Here is a 20273-nt window from a genome sequence, read left to right as displayed (position 1 = left end):
CCCCCTTGTTCTCTCTCTCCTTCCCTCCCCTTCTCTCTCTCTCTCTCTCTCTCTCTCTCTCTCTCTCTCTCTCTCTCTCTCTCCCCTCTCTTTCCCTCTTTTTCTCTTTGTCTCTTTTGCTTCTCTTTCTCGAGTTCCAGGACTCCCACCCACCTACCCACCCACCCACTCACCCACCCACCCACCCTCGCGCGCCCTGTGGCTTTCTCTGCGTCCCGGGCGGGCGGGCTGGCCTCTCTTGGAACTTCCCTCTCTCTGTTCGTTCCCGGGGTGCAAAGTTGGCTGGCGAGCGGGCTGCTGCCAGCCAGCCGCCGTTATTGGCCGGGCCCCGCCTGGCAGCTCCGCCCCCGGGCCCGGAGAACCTTCGGGGGGCGCGCGCGCGCGTGTGTCTGGTCTGTCTGTGCGCCCAGGGCGCGGGCCGGGCGGGCGGCATTTGGAGAGAGCGCTGCTGGAGAGGCCGGGCTGCGGGGCTGGGGTTCGAGAGGCGGCAGAGGCGGGCATGGAGCTGGCAAGCCGGCTCTGAAGCGGGGCGCACCAGGAGAGCTTGGCACCGTTTGGAGCGCGCGGGTCCTCCTTCTCCTCCTCCTGCCCGGAGCCAGCCAAGTTTTTCTCTCTCGTGCGTCCTCTCCAGAGGTAAAGTGCCGTGGATAGAATCTCTTGGGGGACCTCCCTGGGGTGTCCTCCTGCTCCCCCAGACTCTGGGGGACCTAGCCAGGGTCAGGGGGAATCCACAGACTGGCGCGGACATGCCCCCCCCCCCCCCCGTGCCAGGGCGGCGTGGAAGCTCCGGGGCTTGGGGAAGGGGAACGCTCCAGTTAGCTCGCTCCCTCCGGCTGCAGGGCTCTGACATTTCCCCGGGAGGCAGAAAAGAGGGGTTCGGGTTATTGGGGACCCCCTTTCCCTTTCCAGTGTGATGACCAGTTTCTCTTCCTTTGGGAGAGAGAGAGAGAGAGAGAGAGAGAGAGAGAGAGAGAGAGAGAGAGAGAGAGAGAGAGAGAGAGAGAGAGAGAGAGAGAGAGAGAGAGAGAGAGAGAGCAAGAAGGGTGGAGGAGGTTTTGCGCGCGAGAAAGCGGGCACCCCACTCTCCAAACCTCCCCAAACCCTTCTCTAGCCCTCCCCGGTGGCGCTGGCATTCCTCGCAAGCTGACTGTCCCCAATAGGATCACCCCAGTTCCTCCTCCTTGGGGCTAGGTAGAGAGACGGGCAGTGGGATGGAGTAGGCTTTGCGCTCAAGGAAGCGGGCATCCCCGTCCCCAAACCTCCCCGAACCCTTCCCGATGGCCCAGCTCCTTCCTTGCAAGCTGGCATCCTTGCAAACTGACTCCTCAGTTGATCACCCCAGTTCCTCCTCTTTGGGGCTGGATAGCAAAGCGGACAGTGGGATAGAGGAAGCTTTGCGCGCGAGAAAAGCAGGCACCCCTCCCCAAACCTTCCCAACTCCCCTTGGTCCTCTGCTCCTTGCAAGCTGACCCCCCAAATATGATCACTCCAGTTCCTCCTTCTTGGGGCAAGAAAGGAGGCACCCCATCCCCAAACATCCCCAAACACTCCCCTGTGGCCTTGCAAGCTGTCCCCCAATATGATCATACCAGTTCCTCCTTCTTGGGGCAGTGGGGTGGAGGAGGCTTTGCCCGCAAGAAAGCGGGCACCCCCATCCTCAAACCTCCCCAAACCTCCCAAGACCCTCTTTCAACCCTCCTCGGTGGTCCTGCTCCTTCCTTGCAAGCTGACGCCCCTCAATACGGTCACCCCAGTTCCTCCTCCTTGGGGCAGTGGGATGGAGAAAGCTTTGCGCGCTAGAAAAAGCGGACACCCCCCATTCCCAAACCTCCCCAACTTCCCCCAAACCCTTTCCCCCTTGGCCCTCATCTCCTTCCTTGCAAACTGACTCCCCCAATATTATCATCCTAGTTCCTCCTCCTTGGGGCTAGATAGAAAGACTTGCCGTGGGATGGAGGAGGCACCCCCTCTCCAAACCTCCCCAAACCCTTTTCCCTTGGCCCTCAGCTCCTTCCTTGCAAGCTGACTCCCCCAATGTGATCACCCCAGTTCCTCCTCCTTGGAGCTGTGGGATAGAGGAGAATTTGCGCACAAGAAAGCGGGCACTCCCCCTCTGCAAACCTCCCCAAACCTCCCCAAAAACCCTTTCCCTTGGGCTCTCAGTTCCTTCCTCGCCAGCTGGCCTTGGGGTGAGGGCGCTGGGTGGTGGACTGGCTGGCAGGTTGCGCGCATCCCACCCCAACCCCGTTCCCCGTCTCTCCGCAGGACAGACCCTCGGGCCGCGCTTGGAGGGACCGTGCCACCGGGGCCCCGAGCAAGCTGGACGCAGCGCGATGCGCGCCGCGTGGGAGGCGCTGGCGGCGCTGGCCGCGGTGGCCTGCGTGTGCCTGGCGGGCTCTGCGCGCGGGGGGCCGGGGCTCAGCCTCTTCGCGGGCCAAGCCGGGCACCAGCCGGACCCCTGCACGGACGAGCACGGCCACCCTCGCCGCTGCATCCCCGACTTCGTCAACGCCGCCTTTGGCCAGGACGTGCGGGTGTCCAGCACCTGTGGCCGGCCCCCCTCGAGGTACTGCGTGACCAGCGAGCGCATGGAGGAGCGTGTGCGCACCTGCCACCTGTGCAACGCGTCGGACCCCAAAAAAGCGCACCCCGCGGCCTTCCTGACGGACCTCAACAACCCGCACAACCTGACCTGTTGGCAGTCGGAGACCTACCCGCAGTTCCCGCAGAATGTCACCCTCACTTTATCTCTGGGGAAGAAATTCGAGGTCACCTACGTGAGCCTCCAATTCTGCTCCCCGCGCCCCGAGTCCATGGCCATCTATAAGTCCATGGACTACGGGCGCACCTGGGTGCCCTTCCAGTTCTACTCCACGCAGTGCCGCAAGATGTACAACCGTCCACACCGCGCGCCCATCACCAAGCAGAACGAGCAGGAGGCGGTGTGCACCGACTCGCACACCGACCCTCGCCCCCTCGCCGGCGGCCTCATCGCCTTCAGCACCCTGGATGGGAGACCCTCGGCCCACGACTTCGACAATTCCCCCGTGCTGCAGGACTGGGTCACGGCCACCGACATCCGCGTGGCTTTCAGCCGCCTGCACACTTTCGGGGATGAGAACCAAGACGACTCGGATCTGGCGCGCGATTCCTACTTTTACGCAGTGTCCGACCTGCAGGTGGGTGGTCGCTGCAAGTGCAACGGACACGCGGCCCGCTGCGTGCGTGACCGCGACGGAGACAGCCTGGTGTGCGACTGTAGGCACAGCACGGCCGGCCCCGAGTGTGACCGCTGCAAGCCTTTCCACTATGACCGGCCCTGGCAGCGCGCAACGGCCCGCGAAGCCAACGAGTGCGTGGGTGAGTACTGGAGTGGGTGTCTTGGTTGCGCCTTGGGGACGTGGGCAGAGAGGGTGAAGAAGGAAGGAGAGTGCAATCCAGGTCTCCAGGCCACCAAGTTTCTTGCCACTTGGCTTGTGGCCACTTGGGCTTGCAGCGCGCAAAAAAGAGGGCACCCCCTCTCCAAACCTCCCCAAACCTCTCCAAACCCTTTTCCACTTGAGTTAGGTTCTTGTCCCAGTTTGGGTTGGCCACTTGGGTTTGTGCGCGCGCAAGAAAGCGGGCACTCCCTCCTCAAACCTCCCCAAACCCTTTGCCACTTTCTTGCCCTAGTTTGAGTTGGCCACTTGTATTTGCGTGCTCAAGAAAACGGGCACCCCCTCTCCAAACCACCCCAAACCTATTCAAACCCTTTGCCACTTGGGTTAAATTCTTGTCCCAGTCTGGGTTGGCCACTGGGTTTGCGCGCGAGCTAAAAAGTGGGCACCTCCTCGCCAAACCTCTCCAAACCTCTCCAAATCCTTTGCCACTTGGGTTAGGTTCTTGTCCCAGTTTGGGTTGGCCACTTGGTTTTGTGCGCGCGCAAGAAAGCGGGCACCCCCCCAAAAAAACCTCCCCAAATCCTTTGCTACTTGGGTTGGGTTCTTTCTTGCCCCAATTTGGCTTGGCCACTTGGGTTTGCGCACAAGAAAGTGGACACCCCCTCCCCAAACCTCTCCAAACCTTCCCAAATCCTTGCCACTTGGGTTGGCCACTTGGGTTGGCTTCTTGCCACTTGAATTGACCATTATGTGTGTGTGTGTGTGTGCGTGTGTGTGTGTGTGTGTGTGTTGGGGAAAAGGGGAATGGAAAAAGCTGCCCCCTGCTCCCCCTGGTGCTGTTCTGCTGGACCCAAAAGGGCGCACAGCTGAGTTTGAGTTTGGCCACTATTTCTCCTGAGGGTTTGCGACAGACTTTCAGGTGCTCCTTTGAAGCCAAGAAGCTTGAGAAAGAGTGCTGGAAGACAGTTTTTTTTTGGGGGGGGGGGCAGAGTACATGAATTTCTAACTCTGGTCTTGGGATCCAAATGCAAAATGTTCTTCCTCTGCCCCACCCCCTTGCTTGGTGCAGTCGTTGGAGGCGACCCAGCCGACCCGGTTCCCAGGGAGTTTCAGCGTCATATCCTTTGAGAAATAGGAATAGGATTCTTAATTTGGGGTCACTTTGGAACTGATGAATAACACTCCCGTGCCTTTTTTTTTTTTTTTGATGATTTGGAATTGATATATTTTTTTGTAACAGCGTGTTTTTATTAGCAAAAGAGTCATATGATTTAAATTAATTTCTATCTATAGATGGAAAAGAAGAGTTCAGTAATCGTTTTAAATGCATTTAAGCCTTGTCCAAAAGAGTCTACCAGATTTTTGGGTTTTGCGTGGCAAAATGGAATAGTTTTGGAATTCAATAAGGGTCCCGGCTTCTCTTTCTTCTTCTTCATTAAAAAAAATTCAGTTCTTAAAAATCTGACAGATACTCATGGTTGAATACTGTTTGGTCAGAAATAAATTTTTTTAAGGATACTTTCTATTTATGAATAGTACAACTTCCCTGCTACAGAGGATCCGAAGCTACCGTTTACCTAGAAAGAAGCAAAAATAGGGAGGGAGAAGATAGCAAGTTGGTACTCTTCCCATGGAAGATGACGGTTTCTAAATCCTACATTTTTATCTGGCTGAAAATGATTTGATTTGTTATTTGGGGACATCTTTTGTGACCCTGTCTGGGTTGGCCATCCCCTTCCCCCACCCCAAACAGTGTGACTTTCTTCAACTGCTTCACCCACCCAGGCACATTGCAAAGTTTGCTGGTCCCCACCAACACACATTTGAAAGTCTGGTTCTGATTAATTGTGTTGTTATTGTCGAATAGTTTGTGCCTCCTCGTGATGGTGGATGCAGACTTCTGAGCAAGCGAATGCAAAACATGTCTTGGGAGCAGGTCTGCACTGAGGCCCACTTGGGCTGTGTTTGCCTAGCTTGCCCCTCCTGTTGCTGGCCTGGCCTCCATTTTTGCAGGCAGTGTGGCCCGCTCTTGCAGATCTAATTGTTCCGTCCGTCCCCTGTCTTAAGGAACAGAAGAATAGCTAGTTTGAAGAGACTTTTCAGGATTCTGCCTTGAGATCGTAGTTATGGCCTTTCCACCCCCCTATCCTAGTGGTGTCTGAGAATAAAATTCCTTTGATCTGCTCAATTCCTTCAGAAATTCCTTTAGAAATTGGTTTGCCCATCTCCTCTTTTCCTCCTTTCCTCTTTGTCCTTTGGTACATAAAAAACCCTTTATTGACATTTAAAGGGACTCCCAGGGTTTTGCTATCAGTTTGAGTTTTTATGTGCATATGAAAGATAACTCTACCAGCTAGCTAGCTGCCTTTGCTTGGATAAATGCAAGTGAATACATAGAGAAGCATAAATTGAATGTTGTTTCCTTATAGAGTGGCTTCAAGATTTGTCTTTACCTGACTGCTGTTCGAATTCTCCACTGTCCCATGGATGTGGAAGAGTAACTTAAATTTGTTATAATAATGATCCTGTACTTGGAATAATCTCTATCGTTGAGGACTTTTGTTTTTTGACCAAAGCACTAATGATACAAATTGGTTTGCCTGGACTGGATTTTTTTTTTTTAGTCAAATTAAGCAATCAGCATATTAACTAATGTAATTAGTGTGGGTTTTTTTTTTTTGGTCCAAAAACTTTAATGAGGCCTAATACATACATAATCTACATGACAATTGACTAACAATATTTTCTCTTTTTTTAACTAAAGTTATTTTAATTCCCAGTAGAAAAAAGTATCTTTAAACCTTGCCAATTATTCAGTCATCTCGTGAAAGCAAAGCCAGTTCAACTATGTTGAAGTCATTTATAGTTTCCTTTTTGAATAGATGTTCTGATACCTTGTAGATATGGCTGGGAATGTCAGGTTAAAGTTCCCACTGCCTCTTAATTGAAGTCTGAGTGCCTTTTCCATCCTTCTGCAAAAGTGAAAGCCAGCAGAGACAATTTGGAAGTGATTTATAATGAAAGGTCGAGCTTTTTATGAAAAGGCCCTGTAGTGGAGATATGTGAACGAACTAGTATTTGACAGGTGTTCAGAAATACTAAAGGGTACCGGACTAGGGAAAAGCATCAATAAATCTTTCAAACACTAACTTTTGTACGATGGTGGCTGAGACGCCCCCTCGCCCCACCACACACACACACACACACACACACACACACACACACACACACACACACACACTCCCATCTTGCGAATTTTCACCCCCCACATTATAAAATCAAACCACCCTTATTATTTACAACTTCACCAAAGAAAGAGTAGTATTCTCATTCCTCAAATCAGTCTTGCTAAAAACAAGACTTTGCCTTTATAAAATAAGATATGATTGACAATAGACTAAAAAGAACTAAAAAGTCTTCTTTTCTTCACCTTCCCTGAACACTTAAAACTTAATAAAACAACAACTCTGGAAGTGTTGGGATTATAGTTATTAATATTAATTACTACACGGTTCTTCTGCAAGGGACCAAGGTACTTTTTGGTGACAAAAAATTGTATGGAATCTATCTATTTTCTTTAGTAAAACTCTTCCTCTTTTTGGTATGACCTCAAAGTTCTGTTTAAAAAAAAATGTACTTTTGTAAAGCCCAATTTATTTGAAATGCAATTTTATCTCTCTCCTGGAAGAAAAATAAAATCCTCAAAACAATATGAAAGACAAGACTATGTATAACATTACAGCCTCGACAGCTCTCAGTGGAATAACTAAATACTTTCTTCCGCCCATATGTATCACATGCTTTTATACACATGTGCATTTACATTCATCGTGTAAAGAAGCATCCATGCATGGTGGGGGAGTGTATATTCAAGGGAAAAACCCATGAACAATTTTGAACCACCTGGCTTGCTAGTCTCTTCCCCCTCTCTTTACCCCCTTTCTTATTTTCTCTCAGAAGAGCATCTGAAGACCAGATTGTGTTTCATAAATTATTGACATCAGTTTTAATCAGTGTTCCCCTGACGTCGGAGTTGTGTTAGTATTTAGTGCCTGACGAAGCATGCTTTTTAATCTTACTGAGGGGATGTCAGCATGAAGCCCTGCCTGGCTTGTGACAGGGCGAGCTTACGAAAACTTGTTTTGCGACTCACTGTATGGCTTTGCGTTGCCCAGATGAAACCCGAAACCCACACAAAAGATGTGTCAGTGAGATGAGCCCCATGTTGGTCTGGTCTCTTAGGGTCATAGGTACCTGCAACGTAACGCTCATCATAATGGTTCAAACATGGCTTTGGTGTTGTGTGTGTGTGTGTGTGTGTGTGTGTGTGTGTGTGTGTGTGTGTGTGTGTGTGTGTGTGGTGGGGGCAGATCCTTATGATTCAGGTACCTGGGTCAACTTACCATCATTACTACTTGTTTAAACATGGCTTTGGTGGTGGTGGTTGTTGTTGTTGTTGTTGGTGGTGGTGGTGGTGGTGTGTGTGTGTGTGTGTGTGTGTGTGTGTGTGTGTGTGTGTGTGTGTGTGTGTGTGTGTGAGATCCTCATGATTCTGATATTTGGGCCAATTAGCATCATTACTTTTAACAGGAGAGGGAGGTGCCATTGGAGATGTTGTGATAAGAAGTCAATGCCCAGCTCAAGACTGGTAAAGCCAGGAGGCTGAATAGTTTTGCGTTGTAGCCCAGAGTTGGCACATACTGTGGGTTAGTGAATATTTTAATAGTCCTAGTAATTATTGTTATTATTGTCATTATGACGATTAACCCTTGAGGGGTTATTATTTGTCAAGTGCTTTCATTTAGTGGTTTAATCATTGTAACTATATCAATAATGGGTGCTGGTATTGTCTTTGTTTTACAGATGAGGAAACAAACCACAACCTAGAGACAACTAGTAGTTGTTGGAGCTGAGACTCCAGTCCCATGTTTAATCTTTCTTTGTTGTATCTTCTGTGCTGTCTCCCTAGAGAATGATTGGGTGGAGGAATGGCATAAATCTGTATAAGAGAAATTTTGGAACCAATTTTTCTTCTTGCTAGAATTAGTGAATAATTGTGTTTTAGTACGTTAGGTTACATGATATTATAGTCATACATGGTTAAACATGAAATTGCCTTGACATGAATGGAACTTGTGACGATCACACTGACTGAAGTCAGTCAGCGAGAAAGGGATATGGAGCTCAAAGATACAAAGCACAGTAGCAACAAAGGGTCAAAGGCAGCACAAAGAGAGAACAGAGCCACAAAACTGAATTTGTGGGACTGTGGGTATTGAAAGGAAAGGGTGTTGGAATTCTTGGGGGAGGTAGATGGGCACACTGGTGATAGGTGTAGAGTTGGAATTATATGCACAAAGAACCATCATAAACAATATTTCAATTACGGTACCTGAATCAGTAAGATAATGGAATTATTTTTATAAATTTTTTCTGTATTTTAATTCTCAAGTGTAGTGGAATCTGGGAGTTAGGGATAAAAGTGATGAAGACTCATATATTTTATTATTAGGGGTAAAGGAATAATTCAGTGGTAAAAGCATCTGCCTTTGAACCAGGATGTGGTTCAGTGGCAAAGCATATGACTTGCATGAAGGAGACCTGGGCCAATCCTTGACACGACAAAAAGAAAAAGGAACAACAACAACAAAAAAGCATGCCTTGCAAGCATGACACCATGATTTCAATCTTGGGTGCTTTGCACAGTGCTGAGCTCAGTCCTGGCACCTCTGCTCTGGGTCCCCTGGCTATGCAAGTGTATGCAGTCTTTAGTACATAGCCAGGTGACTGAAAGCACCCTAGCTAAAAGAAGGTGCAAACACTGCAGACGAGAGCACACAATCCCTGATGAGCAAGATCAGAATGTAGAAGAGCATTACAGCTAAGAGTGTGAGTTCTGTTGAGTATGCAGGTATGACAACTTAAAAGCATGAGACTCTTTGACAACACTGCCATCAATGGGCAACCGCCATCACCAAGTATGTATGACCACACAAAAGGAAGGGAGAAGGAATTAAAGAAAGTGCTCCTCAGTTTCCACAGGAATTGCTGTCAACTAAGTTTGCTTTATTATTTTTTCTTAATTTTTATTGTGGTCAAAGTGAATTACAAATCTTTCACAGTAAAATTTAAGGCACATAGTGACAATGAATGGGGGGCATTCCCACCACCAGTGTCGTCCTTCCTCCACCCTTGTTCCCAGTATGCATCTCACATCTCCCTCCTTTATCCCCCATAATGCTAGTGGAACTGTTGCCCACTTGTACAGCTTGTTGTAAATTGGGTATCGATTCTGTTGTCATTGACTTTGGATTCGGTATTCAAGTCTGATCATTTTTGATTTCCACCAAATGAACGAAAGACTGTCTGGTTTTGGTACCATGGTATGTGGGGGTGGCAAGGGAGGCAAACAGAAAAGAGAAAAACTAGGAGAAGTCCATCTAGGTGTTATAAATATACATTTGGTAAGTTTGCTTTATTGCAGGAGTTCTGATCATTTTCAAAGGTGATGGAACAGAGCATATGATAAGAACATTGTCTTTGCAGAGACTGTCTTCCTTTATCCTAGGGTTCAATATCTCCATGCTGCTCTGGAACATAGTAAAAAAAAAATCTAGGATGTGGCTAAGAAGTGTTGGCAAGAGAGAAGAGTTTAATGTGTGTCCTGGCTGCTTGTGTGGTATAGTAGGTGCAAATTAACATGTCAGCAGCACAGAAATGCCATGTATCTCTCTTGTCCCTTGGGCTAGAACGAGGGTCTCTGCTTTGTTTCTTATTGGCACCTGGTAGGCAGGGCCAACTGAAGCAAGAGTGGCTTCTCTCTACCAGTGGTGGGAGATAGTATTGTATTGGGATAAATCTTCTGGTGTGTGTGTGTGTGTGTGTGTGTGTGTGTGAGAGAGAGAGAGAGAGAGAGAGAGAGAGAGAGAGAGAGAGAGAAAGAAAGAGAGAGAGCGCAGCCTGTGCACTTATTTTTCAGGCTCTCTTTTAGCTTTGTGCAGTCTTTTCTGACTGCTTTCTCCTGTAGAAAAAATGAGATATTCAGAAAAGCATTTGGGACTTTATGTCCAGAGTAAATATTGGAAAGGCAGTGGGTTGAAATTCAGATGTTCCCTGGAAGTAATACCCTCATTTTCTGCTCACAGCTGGTATCGATATTTTCTTCTTGAGATGAGTTGTGCTTTCCATTAAGTAAATTTTTGGTCTTGGGATTAAACCAACATTGTATTCTTAATAGACTTTTATGTTTACACTTCAAACGTCCACTGGATTATTATTCGTGTTATCTTGATGGCTTCTCTAATGTCTGCAGTACACACTGGCTTCACCAAAATAAATGACTCTTGTTGGAACTGGATTATAAAACAGACTTACCTGTGAATGAGAATGGTTTGTAGGTGTTTTTTTTCTTTCAGAAGTTGTGTTTCTACCTTGGTTTATCTAGGAGACTAGAAGTTTTGAGTACTCAGGGTATAAGCCTGATACATGCAGAGTGGCCCCTCTAAAGCATTTGTCTGTCATCTGGAAAGTTAGCCCCAGTGATCTCTGCAGGGTTGTCAGGTGAGGCACATGCTTGGGTAGCCAGGGAACTGCGGTGTTTAGAAGGTCTAAGGTGATCGGTAGGTTGGGACCTAAAGTCTGGACTATCAGACATTGTTCGAGTTGATCCATTTGCTTTGTTTCAGTTAATCAGTTGCTCCCAGGAAAGAAATCTTTACAAAAACAGATGTTCTCTCCGCCAAAGGGCAGCTTTTACATAAATAGAACTAATTGTGGACAAGTCTGCAGGACAAGTCTTGGCTTAGCTGGCGAAAGTATTGTACAAAGAGAGCATGCTCTATCTTTGCTTCTATCAGGACCATCCCTGGAGCTCCTGAGCTTTTTTTGTTATCGTGGTTAATGGATTAGCTAGACTTGAAGTCAAATGAAATTATTTTGCAGTGTGTTTTATGCAGTTAAAGAAGATCTGGAAGAAAGAAACATTCCAGGTTAGATAAAGGGAAGGCTTTTTTCAAAGGTCAATGAAAAAATTTGGGGTGAAAAAATTGAAAGGCAAAAGAGTAGCAAATCTTCCCCATGAAGACTTTTCCTGAAAGAAGACATTTTTAGGACTGGGCCAAGTGAGGGTCAGGCTCTCGGCAGATGGTTGGGTTTAGGTTGGGGTCCATCCAGGCTTCCTTCTGGCTGCTGCAATAGATGAATTTTTTCCTCCCTCCACATACGAGGTAATTATTTTTGCACCTTCTGGAGGCTTCACATATATGTTAGGCAATCTAAAAGATGATAGGACTTAGGACTTAATTGGAACAATTGAATCCTATGTGACTAGGAAATGACAGATCTCTTTTAGTTTCTTGAGGACCAAAATATTATGCCACATTATGTATTTGCAGTCTTAGAGTGATGAATTCTTGATTACCTGATGATTCTTATAGACTTCTAATTTCACCTCTTCCTGACTACAGAGCCTGTGATGAAGAACTAATAAAAACAACCACTCTCCCATTCTGAACCCAGGGCAGATATTATGAATCAATCACAGCAGACTTTTGTTCTAAGTCCATAAAAGAATTTGTATTAGAATTCTTTTCGATATAAATCTGCAGGCTGCAAGAAATCCCAGTGATATTTCTCTACCCTATTTCTTCAGTCTGTGGGCAAAGAAATGCCTAGAAAGAGGGTCTTTTTTGAGCAGTTAGGGATTGGTAGCTCTGAGAGCCTAGGAATAAAAATAAGAAGTGTAATGCAGGTGACCTTCCTATAAATGGGGCACATTCTTTCAGGACTCATTGTACGTATGGAAGGTGCATGTATATTTGTATCATATATGAACATGGATGGGACCTCAGAGTATAAGGAACTTTGCTCAGTACTCAGGATACTGGAAGATACTGTGTGCTTGGTAGGAAGCAAGTTTTGGGTTTGGCTACCATTTTATAATGCAATCACTTCATGGGCACCTCCTACTCTGAGTCAATCAGAATGTTTTGTTTTGCTTTGTTCTTGGGGTTATTTCTGAGCTCTGTGCTCGGGAATTGCTCTTGGTGAATTCTGAGAACCATAAAGGATACCTGAGCTCAAACCCAGATTGAATGCATATAAGGCAAGTGTAGTTACATGCTGTAACTATCTCTCTTGCCCCAGAATTTATTTTATTTTATTTTGTTTTTGGGTCACAACCGGCAGTGCTCAGGGGTTACTACTGGCTCTACACTCAGAAATTGCTCCTGGCAGGCTCAGGGGACCATATGGGATGCCGGGATTCAAACCACTGACCTCCTGCAAGCAAGGCAAACGCCTTATCGCCATGCTATCTCTCTGGCCCCGCCCCAGAATTAAAAAAAAATTTCTACACCAAATGTGTGAGAGAATGTAGTTCCCTAAAGTGCTTTTCCTGGGTATGTTTGTTCTGAAACTCTCCTAAAGACTTCTGCCCTGGGGGATCCCCAGAACTACCTTGTTCCTTGAGACAAAAGCTGAGAAAATTACGCGACAGCATAAGTCAGACCTTCCTACACTCCACAGTGCATGAGACTTCTTGGGGGCATTTTCCGCCCTGAAAGTTGGGCCCAGGCCCCTAAACTCTGTGTGGCAGTGAGGTTTCTGCAAAGTTCACTTCCCCCTGCTTACATTTGGCCTGGCATACAAGTGCCGAACAATAACAGCTCCAATCCCAGCATGAAAAAGGAAACACATTGTGTTTACAGATACAAAATTTGGCATCCAAAACATGAAAGTACCTTTGGGTTGGGCGCCCCAGGGCAGGGCTGTTGGACACTGGCCCCCCTGATTTGAATCCCGTGGCCAACTTGTTTCCTCTTCCCAAAGCCAGATCTCAGAGGTGGGCAGGGTGCTTTCAGCCAACTCTTTCTTCCCAGACCCAGCCTTTTCTCATTGTGTGGCTCAAATCTAGAGACAACTCATGAGAAAGTGCTTGGCCTTCTCAGCTGCTACAAGAATGAACATTGCTTCTTGAATCCACAAAAACCAATCTTGCTAAAGTCATAGTTTGGGGAGGGTTTGCATCATGATGATATTCATAAGTGCCAGGGAAGAAATGGAACTGGACAGTCTCTTTTGTTTCTCTCCTCCCATGGAACCAGTGAAAAAGAACTACTTGGGTTTTTTTTTTCCAAGACTCAATTAAAAGAATATGATCCATTTTTAAGTGAGAGAAAAAAAACCACACTTGGTTCTAATTTTCTTAATCCATAGAAATGACTGAGTTTCATATCAAGATCAGCTAGCAAGTACATCGTTCTGTTTTGATATGTAAGTTGATAAAATATTAAGGGTTATCGTGGGAAAACCTACCTCCAACTTCAGACTGCCCTGTTTTGAATGTCAGGGCATGTTTCTGATTGCTCTGAGTCACATGTTTCAACGTCTCAGGGGCTCTGCTTCCTCCTGATATATAGGAGCGAGGAATGATAGAAACGTGTAATTTTTGTGTTGGAAGAGGCTCAGCAGAGAGATGCAGGAAGAGTACTGAAATCAAAAATTCATCTTAATGCTGCATTTTATTTTATTTTATTTTATTTGGAGGGTGTTTGGGTCACACCCAGTGGAGCTCAGGGGTTACTTCTGGCTCTGTGCTCAGAAATCACTCCTGCAAGGTTCAGGGGACCAAATGGGATGCCTGGAATCAAACTGGGGGTCTGTTTTGGGTTGGCTGCGTGCAAGGCAAATGCCCTACTGCTGTGCTATCATTCCAGCCCCTCAATGCTGCACTTTAATCAGCACATTCTTGTTTTTTTGTTGTTGTTGTTGTTTGTTTTGGTTTTGGGGCTACTCCCAGTGATGGTCAAATCTTACTTCTGGCTCTGTGCTCAGAAACCATTACTTAAGGGACTTAGGAGACCATAGGTACTTCTGGGGGGGATCAAACCCAGGTGAGTCACATGAAAGGCAAGTACCCTACCAGTTTTATTTTTCCTCTGACCCCTATCAGCAATTTTTATAATCTCTACGTCTATCCTGCTCTATTTTAAATACTTTACAAATATCTCTTCATTTACTCCTCATACCAGTCTTATGAGACGGTATATAAATAAATATACTAAATATATAATGTATTTATATATTATCTAATATATAAATAAATATAAATGAATAGCTCATTTATTGCTATTAAGATTGATTGTGTGTGTGTCCCAGAAAGATAGTACAGAGGTTTAAGTATTTGTCTTGCATGGAGCTGCAGCTAGGGGCTGTGACAATGGTTTGAATTCTGTCACTGCATATATCTCCTGAGCATGCCTAGTTGTGACTTATGACCCCAGTGATTGATGACCACTCATCTTGACTTATGAGTGGCCCCTGACCATAGACTCTGAACAATGCTGGGTGTGGTCTCCTAAAGAAAGATTGGCAGAGGTTTGGAGGGCCACTCTCGGGGATACTTGGCCAGTAAAAATTGTGACAAAATATATATAGCAAAAAAAATATATGACCTTAACTGTCTTTGAGTAGTTAAATTGTATTTGATGCATTTATATTGTGGTACAACTCCACTACTATCTATTCCCATAACACCTCTTATCTAGTAAAACTAAAACTCTATACCAGGGGTCTTCAAACTACGGCCCGTGGGCCACATATTGTATTTATTCCCATTTTGTTTCTTCACTTCTAAATAAGATATATGCAGTGTGCATATAAATTTGTTCATAATACTATAATCTGGCCCTCCAACAGTCTGAAGGACAGTGAACTGGCCCCCTGTTTAAAAAGTTTGAGGACCCCTGCTCTATACCCATTATGTAGTAACTACCATTTCTCCCTCTCTGAAGCCTCTGTCTTTATGTCTCTATTCTACTGTCCCATTGATTTCAACTACTCTAAGCACCTATATAAGTGGAAGCATATAGTGTTTCTCTTTTTGTGACTGCTTTATTCCATTAAGTAAGCTTTTCGTTTGTTTTCTTTGTTTGTTTTTCTTCTGGGGCCAAACCTGGTGACACTCACCATGCTTCCAACTCACCATGCGTTGGTTTGACTAGGATTGAACTTTTATAAATGAATCACATTTTTTCCTCCTTTCACCCAATGCTTCAATTTTGTTATTTACCCATGTGCAATGCAACTGAGCTCTCGTGGGTGTCCATGTATCACAGTTTATTTATTTGATTTCTTTATGATGATCATTTAGGTTGTTGCAAGATTTTAGCTCATAAAGAGAAGGCTTCAGTGGTTGTACTTGTCCTTCTTTTTGATGTAAGTACGGACACATACGTGCATGTATGTAGATACATACACACAGGTATATAGAATTTGAATTGCTAGAACCTAAGATGGACATCCATTCAGCTCTAGCTGAATATAGTTATATATCATATATAAAAATTTGGTTAATTTGGTTGTAATTTTGCAAAAAGTTATACAAATACACACTTTCATATTATTTTGAAACATGGAAGTGCATGGATGACAAATAACTTGACCGCGTTTCCCAGTACCAAGTGCAAGTGGTGGAATAGGCTTAGAATCTAAAGAAATTATAATTCTAAAATGTGAATTTTACATGATTACTATAGAAGCTTACATTTTCACTATAGTACCTGATTGCTTCTTTTTTGGGGGGGTTTGGGCCACACTGATGGCACTCAGGGGTGCCATCACTCCTGGTTCTGTGCTCAGGAATTGCTCTTGGCAGACTCAGGAGACCATATGGGATGCCTGGGGTTGAACCCGGATTGGTCCCAGACCGGTCTCTGGTCTGTTGCGTGCAAGGCATACACCCTACTACTGTACTATTACTCCAGGCCCCGCTAATTGCTTCTTGAATCTGTATGTACCCTGTTAAGGAAAATTGTAAATTGGAGGGCAGAGGTGACTTTGGACATGCCCCTTTACTTCTCTGTGTCTGTATACTGTGTAACGAACGGTTGAGTAGCAAAGAACACCCTTATATCTAATATTTTCTGCTCTGTCAAATGCCCCTCCTTCCTAAGGACTTTCTGATATACATTACCCAACTTCTCCCATTCCCTTTTAAACTAGAAGCAGTTTTATGGCTTTAATACAGTATTTTCTATTCTCTTCATTTGAGTTGGGTCCCCTAAAAGACTGCTCAGTCTCCTATTGGGGTACACTGCTTGAGTCTTGAATCTTCAGGGCAACTAAGCATCCGTGAAAACTCCACAACTCATTCCCCTACCCAGCTCTTTCATGAGAGGAAAGAAAGACGCTGAATATCTTCCTTCTTTGTTCTCCAGTTTGTCAGCGAGCTCATCTTTCTTCAGCGCATACTTGTTCAGCTGGACAAATATTCACAAAGTCAACTCACCTGTGTGAATCATCAAGGAATAAAATTTTTCAGAAATTTCTTTATGCCTTTTCAGTCTACATCCACCAGTTTAAATCATATTTTTTCTTTTAACACCATCATTTTGTTTTGACAGTTCTTGAACTTTATATAAGAGAAATCAAACCATATTTTCTCTTCCATTTCTGCTTTCTTTTGTTCAGCATTGTTTCCCTATACATCATCTCAAGTTATCCTTACTTCTTTTTAATTTTTTTGTTTTGTTTTTTCGGGCCACACCCATTTGATGCTCAGGGGTTACTCCTGGCTAAGCGCTCAGAAATTGCCCTTGGCTTGGGGGACCATATGGGACACCAGGGGATTGAACCGTGGTCCTTTCTTGGCTAGCGCTTGCAAGGCAGACACCTTACCTCTAGCACCACCTCGCCGGCCCCTACTTCTTTTTAAATTTAATGAATGATCCAAACTTCTCAGGTGTACTAATTCTCCTATTTTTTTTTTTAACTGCTGACTTTTGCATAGGGCAAATGATTTACTTTTTTTTTTTTTTTTTTTTTTTTTTTTTTTACTTCTATGTCATGATGAATTTATCTTTGCTTGGGATTTGGTAGAAATTCCTTTGGTAATTTTTAAAATGTCTGTTGAGTGGGCCTGGAGAGATAGCACAGAGGCGTTTGCCTTGCAAACGCCAGGTGTGGCCCAAAAACCAAAAAAAAAAAAAAATGTCTGTTGAGTAATTTTACCTTTGGTTTTCTCGGATGTGCAAGTCAAAGGGTATTATTGACTTCAGGCCATTTGTTGTTTCCATCGAATTCCTTATGTTGGAACTTTCTGTATTAAATGAAAAGGAAGCTGTCTGCCTGTCAGATCTGTGGTGGATTTTTTTGCTTTTATTTCTGTTTATTTATTTGTTTTTTTTTTTTTGTTTTGGAGGGTAACCCCACACCCAGTGGACCTCAAGAAACCATAGGTGGTGCCAGGGGTTGAATCTAGAATGGTACACTCAAGGCAGGCACCCTAAAATACTTCCCAGGTAGTCCTATCTAGGCTGATACCACTGTGACCTTCTCAGACAGGAACTGGGCAGTTTTCCCATGCTGCACGAACTACAAGATCCGAATGCCCCTTCTGACACCTTCCAACAGAAAGGACCCAGCTCCATGACTTGACGATGTCAAACTTCCAAGCCACCTTATTTGCTTTGTATCTACAAATTCTGAATAGCAAGCAGCCACTAGATACCTTCAGATCCTAGAGTGTCATTCCAGTAGTATAACAGGAAATCTGATGGGGAAGTTACATAGTAATCTGCTTGCCTCTTTTTTTTTTTAATAATATCTTTATTTAAACACCCATAATCACAAACATAATTGTAGTTGGGTTTCAGTCATAACAGAACACCTCCCCTTTTACTAGTGCAATGTTCCCAGCACCAATGCCTCCAATTCCTCCCTTTCCTATCCTGTTTGCCTCTATTGAGCCTAACTAAAGATATAGAAGGCTTAGCTAGCACCAAACTACAGCCCAGTGAATCCTTCAACTCTGACTTTAGGAATCACATAGAGATATGACGCTTATTTCAAATTGATCTGTGTTGATTTAAGATTTTACCATTATAGTTGCCTTTATGTTGGAACAAGCCATATGGAATAAATGTGTTTGTGCCTGCATGGAGGCAGGCTGTGGTGGTGGGTGTGTGACTGGGGATCCTGGTGAAGGGATAGTCATACTGATGGTGGGATTTAAGTTTGATGCCTGAAATGACCTTATTGTGAACAATTTGGCACATCATGGTATTGTAGAAAACAAAAACAAAAAACAATTTTAAATGTTTGAATGAATCATCTATGGCCTATATTGGAATACTTAGCCTGAGAAGAGTGAAAGAGAGAAGGGAGGTATTTTTTTTTTAATTTCTTTATTTAAACACCATGATTACAAATATGATTGTAGTTGGGTTTCAGTCATGTAAAGAACACCCCCCTTCACCAGTGCAACATTCCCATCACCAATGTCCCAAATCTCCCTCCTTCCCACCCCAACCCCATGAGGGGAAAGCATTTAACCTGCAGTTGCAGAGTTGAGTTTATATTGTTTTTCTCCTGAACTGCGTCCATGAGATTTTTTTTTTAATGGAGATAAAGAGTCCATTGCTAAGAGTCCAAAACTATGACAGAACTTTGAACTTTTGTGGCTGTCTTCATGTTCTTATCACAACCCTTTGTTCCTGCTGTAGTTTTTCTCCTGGAGGCATCCGATTTCTCTGCACCGGTACTGGTGCTGGCTAGACTCTTATTGGATCTCTGTTCCTGTGTCCACAGAGTTGGTCCGGCCATGATGCTTTTTGCTACTTCATTGCTAAAAACCCTCCCATCCTTACTTGCCTATTTCATCTGGAAATTTATTTAAAAAATATTTTTAATAAAAACCAAATAAATTAATTAAAAGTGGTTGAATTATCATGGAAATTCAATAATTGTACATATTCAGAGAGTATAATTTTGTAGATTTAACATATTTTTTAATAAAACCAGTGCCACAGTCAAGATTAAGAACATATCTATTGCACCCAAATGATTTATTTGGGGGGGGGTTGGGTCACACCCAGCGCCGATCAGGGGTTACTCATGGCTCTATGCTCAGAAATCGCTCCTGGCAGGTTCGGGGGACCATATGGGATGCCGGGATTCGAACCACCAACCTTCTGCATGCAAGGCAAAGGCCTTACCGCTGTGCTATCTCTCCTGCCCCACCCCAAATGATTTCTAATCTCTCCCATCGTTGTACTTTCAATTATCTTACATTTTCCTTTTTAGGAATTGTGACATCACAATTGTGAATTATGTCTTCAGAGTGGTAGAGTATATTTGTGATGTCACAACCATGAATTATTACCTCATAATTGTGGTGCATAAAATGTGAATAAAATTCATATTTTTTCTTATTTAAACTCTGTAGTCCTCTTACTCTTTGCATTTAATGTTGAGTTAAAGCAACAATTATTTTATTATTCCTTTTTAGTAGTAAATGTGTGAGGTTATTTCTTTTACATCCTACAGTTGCTTTTACCACTTACCATTAATTTTTATTTGTAAAACTGTCATTGTCACCGTTTCTTACAATTTGCTTCCAGAGTTATGTATGGATTGGATTTTCATTTCCAGAGCAGGTCATTCAATGACATACACGTATTTTAATTTTTAAATGGATATAGCATAGTTTGCAATAATATTTAAGTCATTGTGTGTTTTATGGGAAGATGGGGGATTGGGTTCATACCTGTGGTAGGCAGGAGGGTTGTTTCTGGCTCTCTCTGCTAGAAGTGACTATTGGTGGTACACAGGGACCATATATGATGATAGATTGGAAATGGGATTGGCTGCATTCAAGGCAAGCTCCTTTCTCCTCTGACACTGAAGTCATTGTTTGGTATTTGAAATGCTATGATAGCATAACTCCACCAGTGTTTCAAGATCCCTCCACCATTATCCCATGATCCAGTCTTTTTCTCCTCCCTCCTCTCCTCAGTTTCCAGTTATATTGATCAGATCATCTTATGCATAGGAGATTTTCAAGACCCCTTATTTATTTTATCCACAAATAGTATTTGTGTTTGACTTCCTTCA

The 20273-nt window shown here is 44.5% G+C and overlaps 1 protein-coding gene across 1 annotated transcript in view; it reads left to right on the top strand.

Annotated features, from left to right (window-relative positions):
- The first annotated feature begins 2260 nt into the window (after nucleotides 1-2260).
- Nucleotides 2261-20273, top strand: part of NTN1 (netrin 1) — a 227736-nt gene continuing 209723 nt past the window's right edge. The window contains exon 1 of the mRNA XM_049766281.1: nucleotides 2261-3360. Within this exon, the coding sequence (XP_049622238.1) occupies nucleotides 2334-3360 (1027 nt within the window). The 5' untranslated portion in view covers nucleotides 2261-2333. The remainder of the gene's footprint in view (nucleotides 3361-20273) is intronic.

The sequence above is a fragment of the Suncus etruscus genome, chromosome 20 (assembly GCF_024139225.1).
Source record: "Suncus etruscus isolate mSunEtr1 chromosome 20, mSunEtr1.pri.cur, whole genome shotgun sequence".
Lineage (NCBI taxonomy): Eukaryota > Metazoa > Chordata > Mammalia > Eulipotyphla > Soricidae > Suncus > Suncus etruscus.
The sequence above is the reverse complement of the archived record's forward strand: the minus strand, read 5'-3'. Positions and strand labels throughout refer to the sequence as shown.